At 52.7% G+C, this 13,284-nt stretch overlaps 3 protein-coding genes across 3 annotated transcripts; 1 reads left to right on the top strand and 2 right to left on the bottom strand.

The window, feature by feature from the left end:
• Window positions 1-4,393: 4,393 nt before the first annotated feature.
• On the top strand, window positions 4,394-6,000 carry SODALDRAFT_321023 (hypothetical protein; the record flags this gene model as incomplete). Its single annotated transcript, XM_028609587.1, has 4 exons — window positions 4,394-4,422; window positions 4,878-5,119; window positions 5,254-5,837; window positions 5,902-6,000. The coding sequence occupies 4 exons, from the start codon at window positions 4,394-4,396 to the stop codon at window positions 5,998-6,000; spliced, it is 954 nt and encodes a 317-aa protein (XP_028462728.1).
• A 3,160-nt stretch (window positions 6,001-9,160) lies between these two features.
• On the bottom strand, window positions 9,161-10,467 carry SODALDRAFT_337614 (homoserine dehydrogenase; the record flags this gene model as incomplete). The annotated part of the gene is made up of 2 exons (XM_028612709.1): window positions 9,161-10,221; window positions 10,428-10,467. 2 exons carry the CDS (start codon window positions 10,465-10,467, stop codon window positions 9,161-9,163), a joined length of 1,101 nt encoding a protein of 366 aa, XP_028462727.1.
• Window positions 10,468-11,104: 637 nt separating this feature from the next.
• Window positions 11,105-12,374, bottom strand: SODALDRAFT_317416 (inositol phosphatase; the record flags this gene model as incomplete). The annotated part of the gene is made up of 3 exons (XM_028609344.1): window positions 11,105-11,235; window positions 11,373-12,154; window positions 12,253-12,374. 3 exons carry the CDS (start codon window positions 12,372-12,374, stop codon window positions 11,105-11,107), a joined length of 1,035 nt encoding a protein of 344 aa, XP_028462726.1.
• Between the last annotated feature and the right edge of the window lie 910 nt (window positions 12,375-13,284).

Raw genomic sequence — 13,284 nt, 5'->3', positions numbered from 1 at the left:
ACGAGTTTCTCATCGCCGACTAATGAGCGCAACCAGTTCGCCCGTTGCATTCTGTTAGGGGATTGGTGAAAGTGTTGCGGCATCTTCACCATCATTTAGCCTCAACAGAGCTTGGGCCATGGATAGTCTTGTACAATATACGAAATGCTTCGGAAGTAAAGAGCAGCGCTGTATCGGCGGGATTGAGTTTGCGTTGTTAGGATGGGGGGCTATCCTTGCTCGCTCGCTGCAAACAATCCCCGAGTCACCATGAGAGAACCTGCTTCTGTAATGAGATGATCAACACGTCTTCCCCTGTATCAGTAATTCGTTCGCAAATTACAGTGTCGCGAGGCTCTAGCAAGCCAGGTGGCACCGCGGTGCTCAAGTGATACTATCGGACGGATACCCACCCGCCTGCACGTTATCGGAGATGATGAAATTTGATTGACAATATTAGTAGGGGAACCGTTTCCGAGCTTCCAAGTGGCCCCCACCACCTTCTCGAATGAATAACGAGGATAGGCGCCTCTCTCTCTGAGAAATTCGAGAGGGATAGGGTCTCAGATAGGCAGAAGTCTGTAACAGGAGCCTGAAATTCAAGCGAAAAATCAAGCGGCCTCCAACCCCAGACATCATGCACCCGACTTTCAAGGGGTTTCTTGGCTGTCCACGTGTGATAGTCCTTCCGCGTTCCAGGCTCCTGGGGGGGGCATACAAAGTACACCACCCCCGTCATAACGCTGCCAAGCCACTGACGAACATAGCACACCCCCTAATTGGCAGAGGATTCACCGTATATCTACCGTCCAGATATGTCTGACAGTACCTGCAGATTCTGCAACTGAGGGGTGTCCTGGGAATGGCTGGTGGTTGTCAGAACCTTATGAAGCTCTGCGAAAGGATCAGGGCGCATGCGGGAGGTTTACTTCCGCTCTGCCCTGCTAACAATGATCACCGAATTTTGATGATTGTCGAGTTTACGGCGACAAATTGGAAACATGCCGCCTTTCCCCTGGATGTGGACGGGCATTGCTGCCCTTAGTTAGCCAGAATCGAATCCCTACGGTAGCCGCAGGCAAGGTGGAAATAAGGTTCGAGGTTTCGAATAGTCAGCTCTCCTTCTCTCCCCCTCAGCGGAGATGTTGATTTGTTGATTTCGCGCGTCCATGATCCACCTGTATCCTCAGAGTCAACGGGGTGAGGCCCGGGCTGGCGAGACGCGATAATCCAGGCGCTTAATAGAAGAAGCCGTTGGGAACAAATGTCGAAGGTAACAAAGCTAGAAGTAGAGGCGGCAGCGTCGCGTCGCTGCATAGCCGGCAAAAGCAATTCCACTTCGTAGAGTTGCCAGAGGCAAACAAGCAGACGAGAGTGGGCGGAAAGATAATACACGACAGGATGGGATGGTGTGTATGTCGCCTGTTTGACCAATCAGCAAATGAGCAGCGGCTTTCTAATGGAGGGACGAAAATAGCATAAGTTTACAAAGCATTCGGAGAAGAGAACACGGAAAGCTCCGCAGAGAGGAGAAACGGACCCACCAGGGAACCTCAGAGTATCGTCTCGGCAGATTTAGTGTAAAACCTATGTTCCTACACTGTGAGGGCCCGGCGTCGTCGCGACAAGTTACCGTCTCGTGTAGAACCTCTGGGGCATTGCTAAGAACGAGCCTGGGGATTTGCTGATCCTTCTTTTCGACGACCATGGAACGCGTGACAAGCGTTGTAACTGTTTTGTTCGGATTTGCGCCCTATAATGACGTCAAGCGTCGGTACTCATCAAAAGTAGCACCGAGAAAACGGAGCGTTAGTGTTTATTACAAAGTATCTAGGCACCGTTCGTAATGGCTGATGTGGCAGATTTCGCATCGCCATTGGCTACAGACCTATGGAAAGGCGAAACCCCGAACCATACCCAGGTCGATTGATTCTTTGACTCCCCCGGCCGACAAGCCATCTCTTGGATACAAATTCTTGAAAATTGCCCGACTGATACTTACGAAGTACAAAGTCTCGAGACAATGCCTTAGCAAGGTGGGACTAGCATCCTATAGGAAACAGATAAGAACGCGTGGATATACAAATCAAGTGGTTACGTGTCGTGTGCCAAAAGAAGATAAAGGAGAATTAAAGTGAATATAATTACAGGTACATTATCAAGATATTATGCCATTGTCTGGTCTGGTTGGCATTTACGATCGCAGTTGCGTGCGCTTTACATTGCAAATTTACTTGGTACGTTGATTGCTTCCTGTGGACTTGGCATGATTCCGCCTTCTTTTGCTCTTCTGAGTCGCACTGCCTGAATTACTGGCCTGGAGATAGATATGCCTTCTCCCAGAACACTGTGCTTGGGAGAGACGAGCACCCCCCTATCCCCTCACCCGTTTACAGGGGCGCCTTACCAATCGTGACTGGCCAGCCCTACGACAGCGACAAACCTCACATGTGAGGAGAGGTAAACTTCCCCTCTTGGTACATTGTACATCCGCAGCAATACATAAGGTACCATGTTTGCACAGCCACGACGGATATTTCCATCAAGCCCAGAGGTGAAAACAAGCCTTTATTTAGGAAGACCGGGCATGCCAAGTCCTCATGGCTCCTAGGACATGGGCTGTGATTCGTCAGGTCGGAGTATCTCGCTTCACACGCGTCACTTCTCCAACCAGCTGGGACCTTAATTAATTACCGCGAAGTACAAATCACTCGGAAACCTAACTTATTAGTCCATAATTACATATTTCCCACCAGTTGAATGCTGGTATAACTTTATCGTAGAAAGATAAGATGGAAGGAGGCCCAGCACTTGGTTTCTTCGCCGGTGACGGTTGCCACGTTGCGATAAAACATTAGAATGGTTGTAGGATTGCCTCTTAGATCCTCAAACAGGTAACATTCCGGTTAAGTTGGTTCGGCCAGATATAAGTCCGAGTGCGAAGTTAACCGCAGGAATGGGCACTATGAAAGCCGCAATTGGAGGAAGTTGCCGTGTTGTGTTGAGGGCTGGATGCCAGGCCTAGTGATTACAGCCGGTCTTATGCCCTGCAACAAATGGGAATGTAATTCCCTCCTTCGCAGTAGCGTCAACTTAACCAACTTGGCCGTCAAAGTAAAAAGAGAAGAAGCTAGATTTTCCTTGTATCATACAAGTCACCTTAAGTCTGAGTATATATGTTAGGTCTTTGGCGGACTCGGCAATAATTCAGCAGATGAGCATCGAATTCGTTTTACCAGGTAGCTACCAACATAAGCTACGTAAGTACGAAGTATAACCGACAACACATGCCCAGAGTCGAGAAGCTTATACGATATTTAACACCGTCTAATCGCCACCACCTAAAGTTCGTAGCGATTGCACCTTTCTGGTTCAGGGGTCCAGCGGTCGAGTGTACTTGTATGTACGGGCACTTTTCCACTAATGTTCTTCCCCGGCTTTGTCTCCTCTGAGATACGCCGTAAGTTACAGTGGTACCTTTCAACGCTGGCCCCCCTTGACCGAGTACTTCGTTGTGGGACACCATACAGCGCATATGTACCCGGTACGGCTGCTCTCCACCAAGTCAGGTACATATATACCGTAACTTAGGTACCATTATGAGTCGAGGTTTATACGAAGTACAGTTACTCCTCAGTAAGGTAAGGTACGAAGTACTAGGGACCCGACCCCAACCTGCGGGCGGCGTTCAATCCGCTAAATAATAGTGTACATAAGGTACCTGTAGACGGAACCATGCAATAATAAGGCCCCCCTTTCCCCCCTCATTCTCCGCACACCCTCCTCGCCGTCGATTCTGCCTGGTCGCCCACGAGCACCCACACCCTTGGATACTTGCACACTTCGTTCTCTTCCGATATGACTGTTAAGCGGGAACTTTTGCGTCGCCTGAGGTATGGTTTCTTCTTTTCCTATCTCCTCTCCTCCGGTTCGCCTTCCCTACCACCCCTTTTCCCATCTCCCCCTTCGCTAATTACCGGCGAAGCTTAGATACTAGACGTAGATTCCCGTTAGGTTCTTCGTCTTCTCTTGGATTCCGTCTACTCGGTCTGCCGTGTTGTCGAGTGCAAGGTTTCTTTTGTCTTGCTTCGCGTCCTTGTGTTTTCTTCTTTTCTTCTATTTCCCTTTGCTCCAATCACTCCGGTGGTCAAAGTGTAACCTTGGGTCCGCAAGCGAGGCGCTGCATCTGCTTACTTAAGGTACTCCAGTACAGTCTGAGGACATAGCCTGGAGGTGTTCAGGTCTCAAGATGCCAGCCGGACCTGGGCTCTGTCACGTTGCTCCTCTGCCCTACGACACCTTCCTGTCCCCGCCCCTCCCCCTGCCTTCTTCACGCCCCTCCTCTTCGTCATTCTCTGACCCCCTGCCCATCTGTTGTTCCCTCTTCTTCATCCCGGATCCCCCATGTCGTACAATGTACCCCCCTCGTCCGCAGGGCACCAGGTAGCTACACAGCCCGTCCGTCCTACATTAAGGTTCTTTGAGGGGAGTGGTGGTCCTGTCCATGAGCAGCCCTGGCAAGGGTAGTTGTTGTGGCTCCAGCCCCATACCCTCGGGACCTGATGTGCATGCCAAACCTCTCCTGTTTATTTATTGAAACCTCCTCCCACCTCCCTCCCTCTCGTCTACCCAGATCCTCTCCCCCCCCCCTCGTCTATCCATCTCGTCTATCCAGATTTGGCCCCACACTCCCTTCTCTTCATAAACTGATGAGACCCCCTCAGTTCATGACTTGATATCGGCCCTTTCAATGATCTTCTCCCCTTCACTTTTTTACGCCTTGATAGTAGCCCTCTATCATCATCGGACAACTTCAGTCGGGCATGCCTTCAGCTTCCCATTCTATACCTACTACAAAATACTTCTCTTATGCTCGTCCCTATATACCAACCTGATAGCGAGTATCCCAACGCGTATATCGAGTCTATGCCGCATATGCCTATGTATCCCATCCCACCACCACCACACCAGTACCCGTACGGAGCAGCGCCACCACCACTACCACCTCCGAGACAGTACTCCAGCCAGACCACCAGCAGCGCCTTCAGTAGTTCCGCCAACCCCGACGAAGACTGGACCAAGATCTCAGACTTGGCTGAAAGGCGAAGGATACAGAATCGCATTGCGCAGCGCAACTACCGTATGTACATATATGACCATGTCACTGCTAGCCCCGTGCAGTAGCATCACGTTCTCTGCCTCAACCAGCTCCAGGGGCATACAGGGGCATGCACATATTCCGAACTCGGCTTGGCTGACCATCTACCACCACAGGCAAGAAACTCAAGAGACGTCTTGAAGAACTCGAGAGGCGGGCCGGTGAAGAAGGGATGGGAACGGGGACGTCCGGATCTGAGAAGCAGCAGACGCAGAAAAAAACATCCAGTCCCGGCACGAACACAAGCTCCGGCACCAAGCGACAATCCTCATCTTCCTCCAAGTCCAGCAAGACCTCGGTACCGAAGGCGTCGAGCACAAACGACGGTCAATTCACCCCGCCCATGCAGCAAGATGACGAGTTCCTCATGCCGCCTGCCTACGATGACAACCGCCCGAAGTCACATACGCCTCCCCTCTTTCCATATCCCTCGTACGCCCACCAGGACGAGATGGTCATGGCCCACTCCCACTCGTATCCGGCGCAGCAGCCCTATTCCGCGCCCATGGCCAGCGCTGAAGCGTACCCGACCTACCTTTCCGCTCCGGCCCCTGCCACGCTGCCGCCCATGAACCACTTCAACGATGCGATCAAGCGAGAAGCCTACCCCAGCGACGACGGTTTGGCCTACATGAACTACGGGTATGTTCCGGGCATCGAGATGGCGGCGACCCATTCGTACGAACATCCCGAGCCTCATGTGAGTTACTCGCCATCGATGACTCGTCCCAGCTCACGACGTTGCTGACGGGGTTGAGGAGTAGACGCCGCCGCTCTCGCACACGTTCGACCAGTCGGCCAATTGTTCCGATACCTGTTACGAATATCCCACCACGCCGCTGTCCATGCCGGGGTCACCGTGAGCGGCAGAACGGAGGCGAGACACGATTACTTTGGAGAGAGAGATATATACTGGGGTTTTATTATTTTGAGAGAAGAGATACTGGGGTTTTATTACTGTTGAGAGAGAGGAACTGGAATTCGGATTGCATGAGTCGGAATGCATGGATATGCGGCATAGATTAGGTTACTACCCCAGGGACTTCTTACCTTCACGAACGACATGATGCATTAGCGATTTCTGCACAGCGACTGAAACAAGGAGCAGTGCAGCATTTCTGCATGTGCTATGGTTACAGCGCCTGTCTTAGCTTTGGTAATGTCGCTCCATGCACGTATCTAGTTGAATTTATTCATCGGTGACTACGCTTAAGACTGGCACCAGATGGATCAAGGGGGCATCCCACTTCTCAATGTTGATCACCTACCTGTGTCGATCGACTCTGTAATCTGTAACGTTGTAAGTACACGTACACTAGGTTAGAGGACGAAAACGCCCCTGCCGCTGATCCATCATCCAGGGTGGATCCTTATGGCGGGCTTCCGCCCGCACCATGACCAAGGTATATGCCGAGTCCGCACTCTGAGTCCGACGTCCGGAGTCCGCCGTCTGGAGTCCGGAGTCCGAACGTCGACCAAGTGCCTTCTTCGACGTCTTGACCAAGAACGATTGAAGAAGTGCGTATAGGGCGATTGGAGGGTGTCAACACTGCGAAAAGCCAACATGAGACGGGCCTACAGGCTACGTCCGGTCATCCCCTGAGCAGAGTCTGAATGCCACATGGTCCTTAGCCAAGGGATCCGGGACGATTCAATACTGGACTTTTGTGGACAGCCACCAGATCTACCTAATCATTTACTAAGGCACTAAAAAGGGACAAGTACACGTACCGTATCAGCCCATACCTTAGGTATCTTTCGACCTTGGGACTTTACCCCGTGTAGTAACACCACTTGGCTCCCCCGTAGAACCTTAAACTTTATGTCGGCAAATCTACCAAAAGATCGAAATTCTTCTTGACATGGGTGCTTTAACTTGCACCTTGTAAAAGGCCGTGTTGGGTGGTTAATAGGGTAAGCAGATGAAGTCTCGACGAGATATGGACCAATATGCTAGCTCAAACGTAAACACCCACGCTAGTCGTAAGGATCATGGCATATTACAATTTACAACAGGAAAGGAGAGACAGCAACGTGCCAACTTTGATTGAGTTCGCCGACGAGTAAGCCACTCGAGCCGCATCGTTAGTAGACCTTTGTGCGTCCATGCTCCGTAGGTACGTACCTTGGAGAGAATAGAATCCAAACCCGCGATGGTGAAGAGCACGTCGCCCTCGTTTCGAGTGCGGGATACACACCGGAGGTCCGGAGCCGGGACGCGCTACGGCGCACGGAACAATGCCCCACGGAAGGCGAGCCGAGCCAAGGCCCCCCACTACGGACGCGTGGCGTGGCCGATAAGAAAAGTGGTATTGGCCGTTGGGCCTCTAATTGATTGGCTGAATTGCTTCGCCCGTCGCGTCAAGCGTCGCGTCAATCATCACGAACAAAGACTGTTTTCCCATCATCAAGAAGAGTGGTTTTCAGTCAGCGTGAAGAGTGTTTCTAACTTTCTCCTATTATAACGGCGGTTCCCTAAGGCACTTAGCCATGTGGCCTAGAGAAAATTGTAAGCTTGTCTTAGAAGCTTACGTAGCAACCCTCAGCTCAACCTGTTGTTCCATTCGGCCCCAGACCTACCCCTAACCTTAGCCTCCGGGCTCAATATAAGTTTATCTGTAACCGCCGGGTTTTTGCGAACGTCGATTTTTAACTGGATCAGAAACTCAAGCCGGAGGTAGCTGAGCTGGTGCTGAAGCTTCAATCCTCCAAGTTCCGCCTACCCAGACGCCACTTCGTCCTCACATACCTCAATCAGATCCGGTCTGTTGGATTTAGTTCGTTCCTAGGTTCAATGTTGTTGATCCTTCCCTCTCCCCGCTCGGTGAGCCTCGGTCTTTTATCCCGTCGATAACGAAGTCACGTCTTCGGTCATGGGTCATCATTGGAGCTGACTTCTCAACCCAGCATCTATCTCGGCCAGAATGTTTGGAGCCTTCGTCGACTCATCGAATAGTAAACGAACACGTGGAAGATGGGACCCTGTTCGTGGAAGCCGATGAACAACCGCACATGCTAGATCGAAACCCCCTCGCATGTATTTTTGGCGCCACGCATTACGTTTCCGGTGCTAATTGTTATAATTAAGGCACTTGGCGGCCTCCAGCTGTTTCTCAATTCTGTACCTGAGATATTGTTGAGTTCAACCCCCCGATTTCTACCTAAAAGCTTACATACACGTACACCGTGGACCTTTGCGAGAAGCCTCCGCGTCTCTCATAAAAACAAGCTCCAGCGAGTATGCGAGAAACGGGCGTTCGTGGAGGCTGGATTGACTCTTAGGTGCGATAAATTCTTCTCCTTGAAAGCACTGGGCAACCCGTTGTCGGTAGTCGTGCTGGCGTCGAAGAGACTCCCACGAGTCCGACATGTCAAGCCGATGTTGTGCCGCTTGTTCTTAGTCACTTGATTAGGTACGTGTTAAATGGACGTCTCAGGTTAGAATTCGTTAGACCTCTCCTATCAAGCGATAGGTCTAAAAACAACTATATATAGACCTTGGAATAATCAGTAAGCAGCTACCGTAAAAACTCATAACCTGCGCCCTTAGAACTATACCGTAATAGGCAGGATCCATACTCACGAACCCGGCTTAGCGGGTTATAGAAGCTAATAGCAGCGCCCTCTATAATTAGGAATCAAGATCGTCAAAAAGGGGGTTATAGCTACCTTATAAAAACTCTTCTATTCATTGCTTAACTTTTTTAGGTTATAGGGGGATAGGGCGCCGAGCCAATAGTTCCAAGGGCGAAAGTTATGAGTTTTTACGGTATGCTCTAGCGCTTTCCCCCCTATTCTTGCTCGATTTGCACTACCCCGTGGTGGATGTGGCGTCTCGAGTCAATAGGATAGAATGGGCGAGGCCCTGAAGTGGTTTCTCTGTGCGCAGCTAACATAGCGAGACCAAGTCCATCGTTCGAGCTGCCGGGAATATGTTTTCTTTCTGGGAGATGGCCATCGACCCGTGAACTTTTGTTCATTTATGTTTAAATGTTACTTTCCCAACACCCCCCTCGGACCGACTCAGCCGATACGGGCAAGGACCTTCAACAGGTCCCCAGTGACTCCCATGGCAGTCACCTCACCACCGGCGCCGGCGCCCTGGATGATGAGAGGGTTGCTCCCATAGCGCTCTGTGTAGAAACTGATGATGTTGTCGCTGCCCTTGAGACCAGCGATGGGGTGGGACTTGTCGAACTTCTCGAGGCCGACCTTCACCTGTTTGGCGGCGACGTCGAAGCTGCCGACGAAGCGGACGACCTTCCCCTCCTTCTCTGCGTCGGCGCGCGTCCGCTCCATGTCGGCGTCGAAGGCCGGCAGCCTCTCGAGGAACTCGTCGCCGGAGGTGCACGAGTCGAGCGCCTCGGGGATCAGGCTCTGGACGGGGAACGAGGTGGGCGACTCGACGGGCAGGCCGGCGAGGCGGGCCAGGATGGTGAGCTTGCGGGCGACGTCGAGGCCGTTGAGGTCGTCACGCGGGTCGGGCTCGGTGTACCCGAGGGCCTTGGCGTTCTTGACCTCGGCGGACCAGGAGCCGCCGGCTCCGGAGGTCGGGGCGAAGGTGTTGAAGAGGAAGGACATGGTGCCGCTGAAGACGCCCTCGATCTTGGTGACGCGGTCGCCCGTCTCGACCAGCTCGCGGAGCGTGGAGATGACGGGGAGCCCGGCGCCCACGGACGACTCGTGGAACACTGACGCGCCCGACTCGGCAGCCGCGGCGAAAATGTCCTGCCACAGGCCGTACGAGCCGGAGAAGGCCTTCTTGTTGGGGGTGATGACGTTGATGCCGCGGCGGAGGAAGGTCGGGAAGTGGTCGGCAACGTCCTGGGAGCTGGTGTTGTCGACGAGCACGACCTTGTGCGGGGCGGCGGCGAGGTAGTCGACGACCTGCGAGAGGGACGGGGGCGAACGAGAGGATGCCGCGAGAGCTTCGAGGGTGCCATCGAGGGCTATGGGCGTGTAGTCATCATTATACAAGGCCTTCTTGCTCGTAGAGATATAGCAGAGGCTGAGCTTGGGCGATGGCCGCCGGGTCGCCAGGGCTGACAGTTGGGAGAGGAAGCATTTGCCCACACCTCCGGCGCCTAAAGCCGTACTCGACGAGTTCCATGGTTAGCGAGTGCGATCTATCGTAATAGGGTAATAGGGGCAAGGGAGAGGGTAAATCGTTGACGCCCTGGGTGTTGGGAGACCGAGATGTGGGCAGGCTGGATGGCGGAGAGCACGAATGAATGAATGGTCTGATAAAAGGGGGGGGGTGAGGGGGGGGTGGGGAGGGAGTTTCCCTTACCAATAATGGCGATCAACACTTGCTTGTTTGGGGCAGCCATTCTTTTATAAAATTGACGAACTTGCTAAGATGTCAACGAGAAGAAGTCGTAACAAAACTTTAGGTTTGAACTGCCCCTCACAACGACAAATAGTGGCGGGGTCTAGTCAAGGTCTGGCTGCGGTCTCGGAGCAGACAGACAATTCAACGGTGCGTATACTGTGTGATTTTACCAGGATGTGGGGTGCACCGTGGGGTTCTTCTGGCGGCCATACAGTGCAATTCTGTACCTTGCGAAATACGAATAGCAACCGCCATCTGTCTTGGGACTCTTCACCCAACGGAGAATTCTTCCCAAGGTACTTCTTGGAAATGTCCTGGCGATATTACTCCGTGTGTACAATTGGCCCGTGATATTTGGTTATGATTATTGGCTGTAGGGGATTGGTTCCCATGATCTCGTCTCATTCCCGTGCCCTCTCCTGAGAAAACTAAAAAAAAACACCCCCTGGACCAGCCGATAACCGATGACCCATTCAAATACCGGGATGCATGGCGCTTCGTGCAAAATCTTGTTGCCAATCCCTTCCTCTTTCCCCTTTTCCTCTATTCCCTCTTCATAAGACTCGGCTCTTCTCGAGGCACTCTCTCTTATTGCAGCACCCACCCTGCCATTCACCAACACATAATAATTATGCCTACTTGTAGAACGTCTTAACCTTCTCAACCTCATCGTAGCTGCCCATGAAGATGCCCGACCTGTCATGGATGTGCTCGGGCACGACCTCGAGCATGCGCTTCATGTTGCTATCGACTGCCTGACCACCAGCTGTGACGTGTTCGCCGTTAGCACGCGCATCTCCGTTGGAAGACTAGGCGGTGAGGGAAGAAAAAAAAAGAAGAAGAAGAGAGAGAGGGAGAGGGAGAGGGAGAGGGAGAGAAGGCAGGAAGACAAATAGTACTCACCATTCTCAAACACCATGGCCATAGGCGCACACTCATAAAGAATGCGGAGCTTGCCCTTGGGGCTCTTCTTGTCGGCCGGGTAGGCGAAGATGCCACCGTAGAGGAGAGTGCGATAGGCGTCGGAGACCATGCTACCGATGTAACGGGCGCTGTACGGCTTCCCGTCGGGCTGGGCCTCCTTGAGGGAGTTGAAGTAGTTCTTCGTCTTGTCCTCCCAGTAGAGGGAATTGCCCTCGTTGACCGAGTAGATGGTGCGGGCGCGCGGGATCTTCATGTCCGGGTGTGTGAGGATGAACTCGCCGACGCCGTTGTCCAGCGTGAAGCCGTTGACGGTGCTGCCCTTCATGGTGATGACGAGCTGGGCGGAGGCGCCGTACATGGTGAAGCCGGCGGCGACGAGCTCGGTGCCCGGCTTGAGGATGTCCTCCTTTGTGGCACTGGCGCCCTCGGGCAGCTTGTGGATGGCGAAGATGGTGCCTACCGAGACGCCGGCGTCGAGGTTGGAGCTGCCGTCGATGGGATCGCAGGCAATGGCGTAGCGGGCTCCCTTGCTGCCGCGGAAGAAGATGATGTGTTCCTCCTCTTCGGACACGAGCATGGCGCACCGGCCCGATGACCGCATGGCCTCGATGAAGAGGTCGTTGGAGATGACATCGAGCTTCTTCTGCTCGTCGCCGGTGACGTTTGCAGAACCGGCCAGACCGGTCAGGTTGACTAGGGTGGAGCGGCGGATGTAGTAGGCGATTGACTTGAATGAGAATTGCAGGGCGTGGCAGAGGAGCCTGTTCGTGAGTGTCAGTGTCAGTTAGTTGGGGCTTGGGGCTTGGGGTTTGGGCTTTGGGCTTTGGAGAACCATAGTGGCCCGGGAACGGGAACCTACGTAAAATCTCCGGTAGCCTCCTTGTGTTTTGTTTGCTCCTCGGTGAGGAACCGTGTGAGGGTGACAATGTTAGTGTTGACCTTTTCCACCTCGGGCGGGGATCCGGTGCGGTTTGTCGACATGGTGGGCGATTATTGAGGGTGATGGGGTGCTAGATGGCGTATGGGGTATTAAGAGGAGGGTTTGTGGCTTCGTAGCTTCGTGGTGGCTGGATTGAGGGTGGATTGTGGGTCGTAATGGAAGTTCGAAGCGTCTTCTAAGGTCAATTGGACTATATACCCTTAGTTACGATGGTCAGGATGTCTTCATGAAGATAGCATATGTGGGAGCATCCCGCGTATATGTATGTAGACTTACAGTTTATATCCCCGAGATGTTCCAGACTATATGTTAGGTGGGGATGTAAAGGCTTGGATGAAAGCCGCGGGTACACGACGGGGGTTTTTTTTTCTGCCGGCAGAAGGTTGTATATGCTAGCCGTATGTTCGGAGCGTAAGGACGGATAAGGTAGACACAATGATGACGACAGTGAGTAATGTGATGGGATGGATCGACGGGACGTGGAGTGGAACAGGACCCCTTTACATCTATATATATACCTATTACGTTTGGCAGTGGGACCGATGATAATGGAATGCAAAACTGAAGAGAAATACAAAGGAAGATTAACATAAACATATATCCTCGTGTATGCTGAAAAACGAAACGAAACGGAATTGCCGGACAAACAACCTAACGGTGACGAGCCGGACAGATCCGGTGACGGCAAAGCGTTGTAACTTGTCCGCGTGGTCCACGATAAGCTGCGTGCCCCTCACCCCTTGTTTTAGCGGTACATCTCTCGGCCAGGCGGTTATTGAAGGGCTATTCCACCCCAGTTCCCCAAGCTCAGCTTCAGGGGCAGGGGCGATTCGATGCCTGACAGGGAAAGACCTAACGCTAGCTTCGCCTTGCGAGCTGTCTGACTGGTGGTAGTGACCGTAGCGAATAGGTAGTTCGTTCGTTGCTTGGACGTTTCCGGCCGAGGGGAAC

This window comes from Sodiomyces alkalinus, assembly GCF_003711515.1.
Source record: "Sodiomyces alkalinus F11 unplaced genomic scaffold SODALscaffold_12, whole genome shotgun sequence".
Taxonomy (NCBI): domain Eukaryota; kingdom Fungi; phylum Ascomycota; class Sordariomycetes; order Glomerellales; family Plectosphaerellaceae; genus Sodiomyces; species Sodiomyces alkalinus.
Note: the sequence above shows the minus strand (reverse complement) of the source record. Positions and strands in the feature narration are given on the sequence as shown.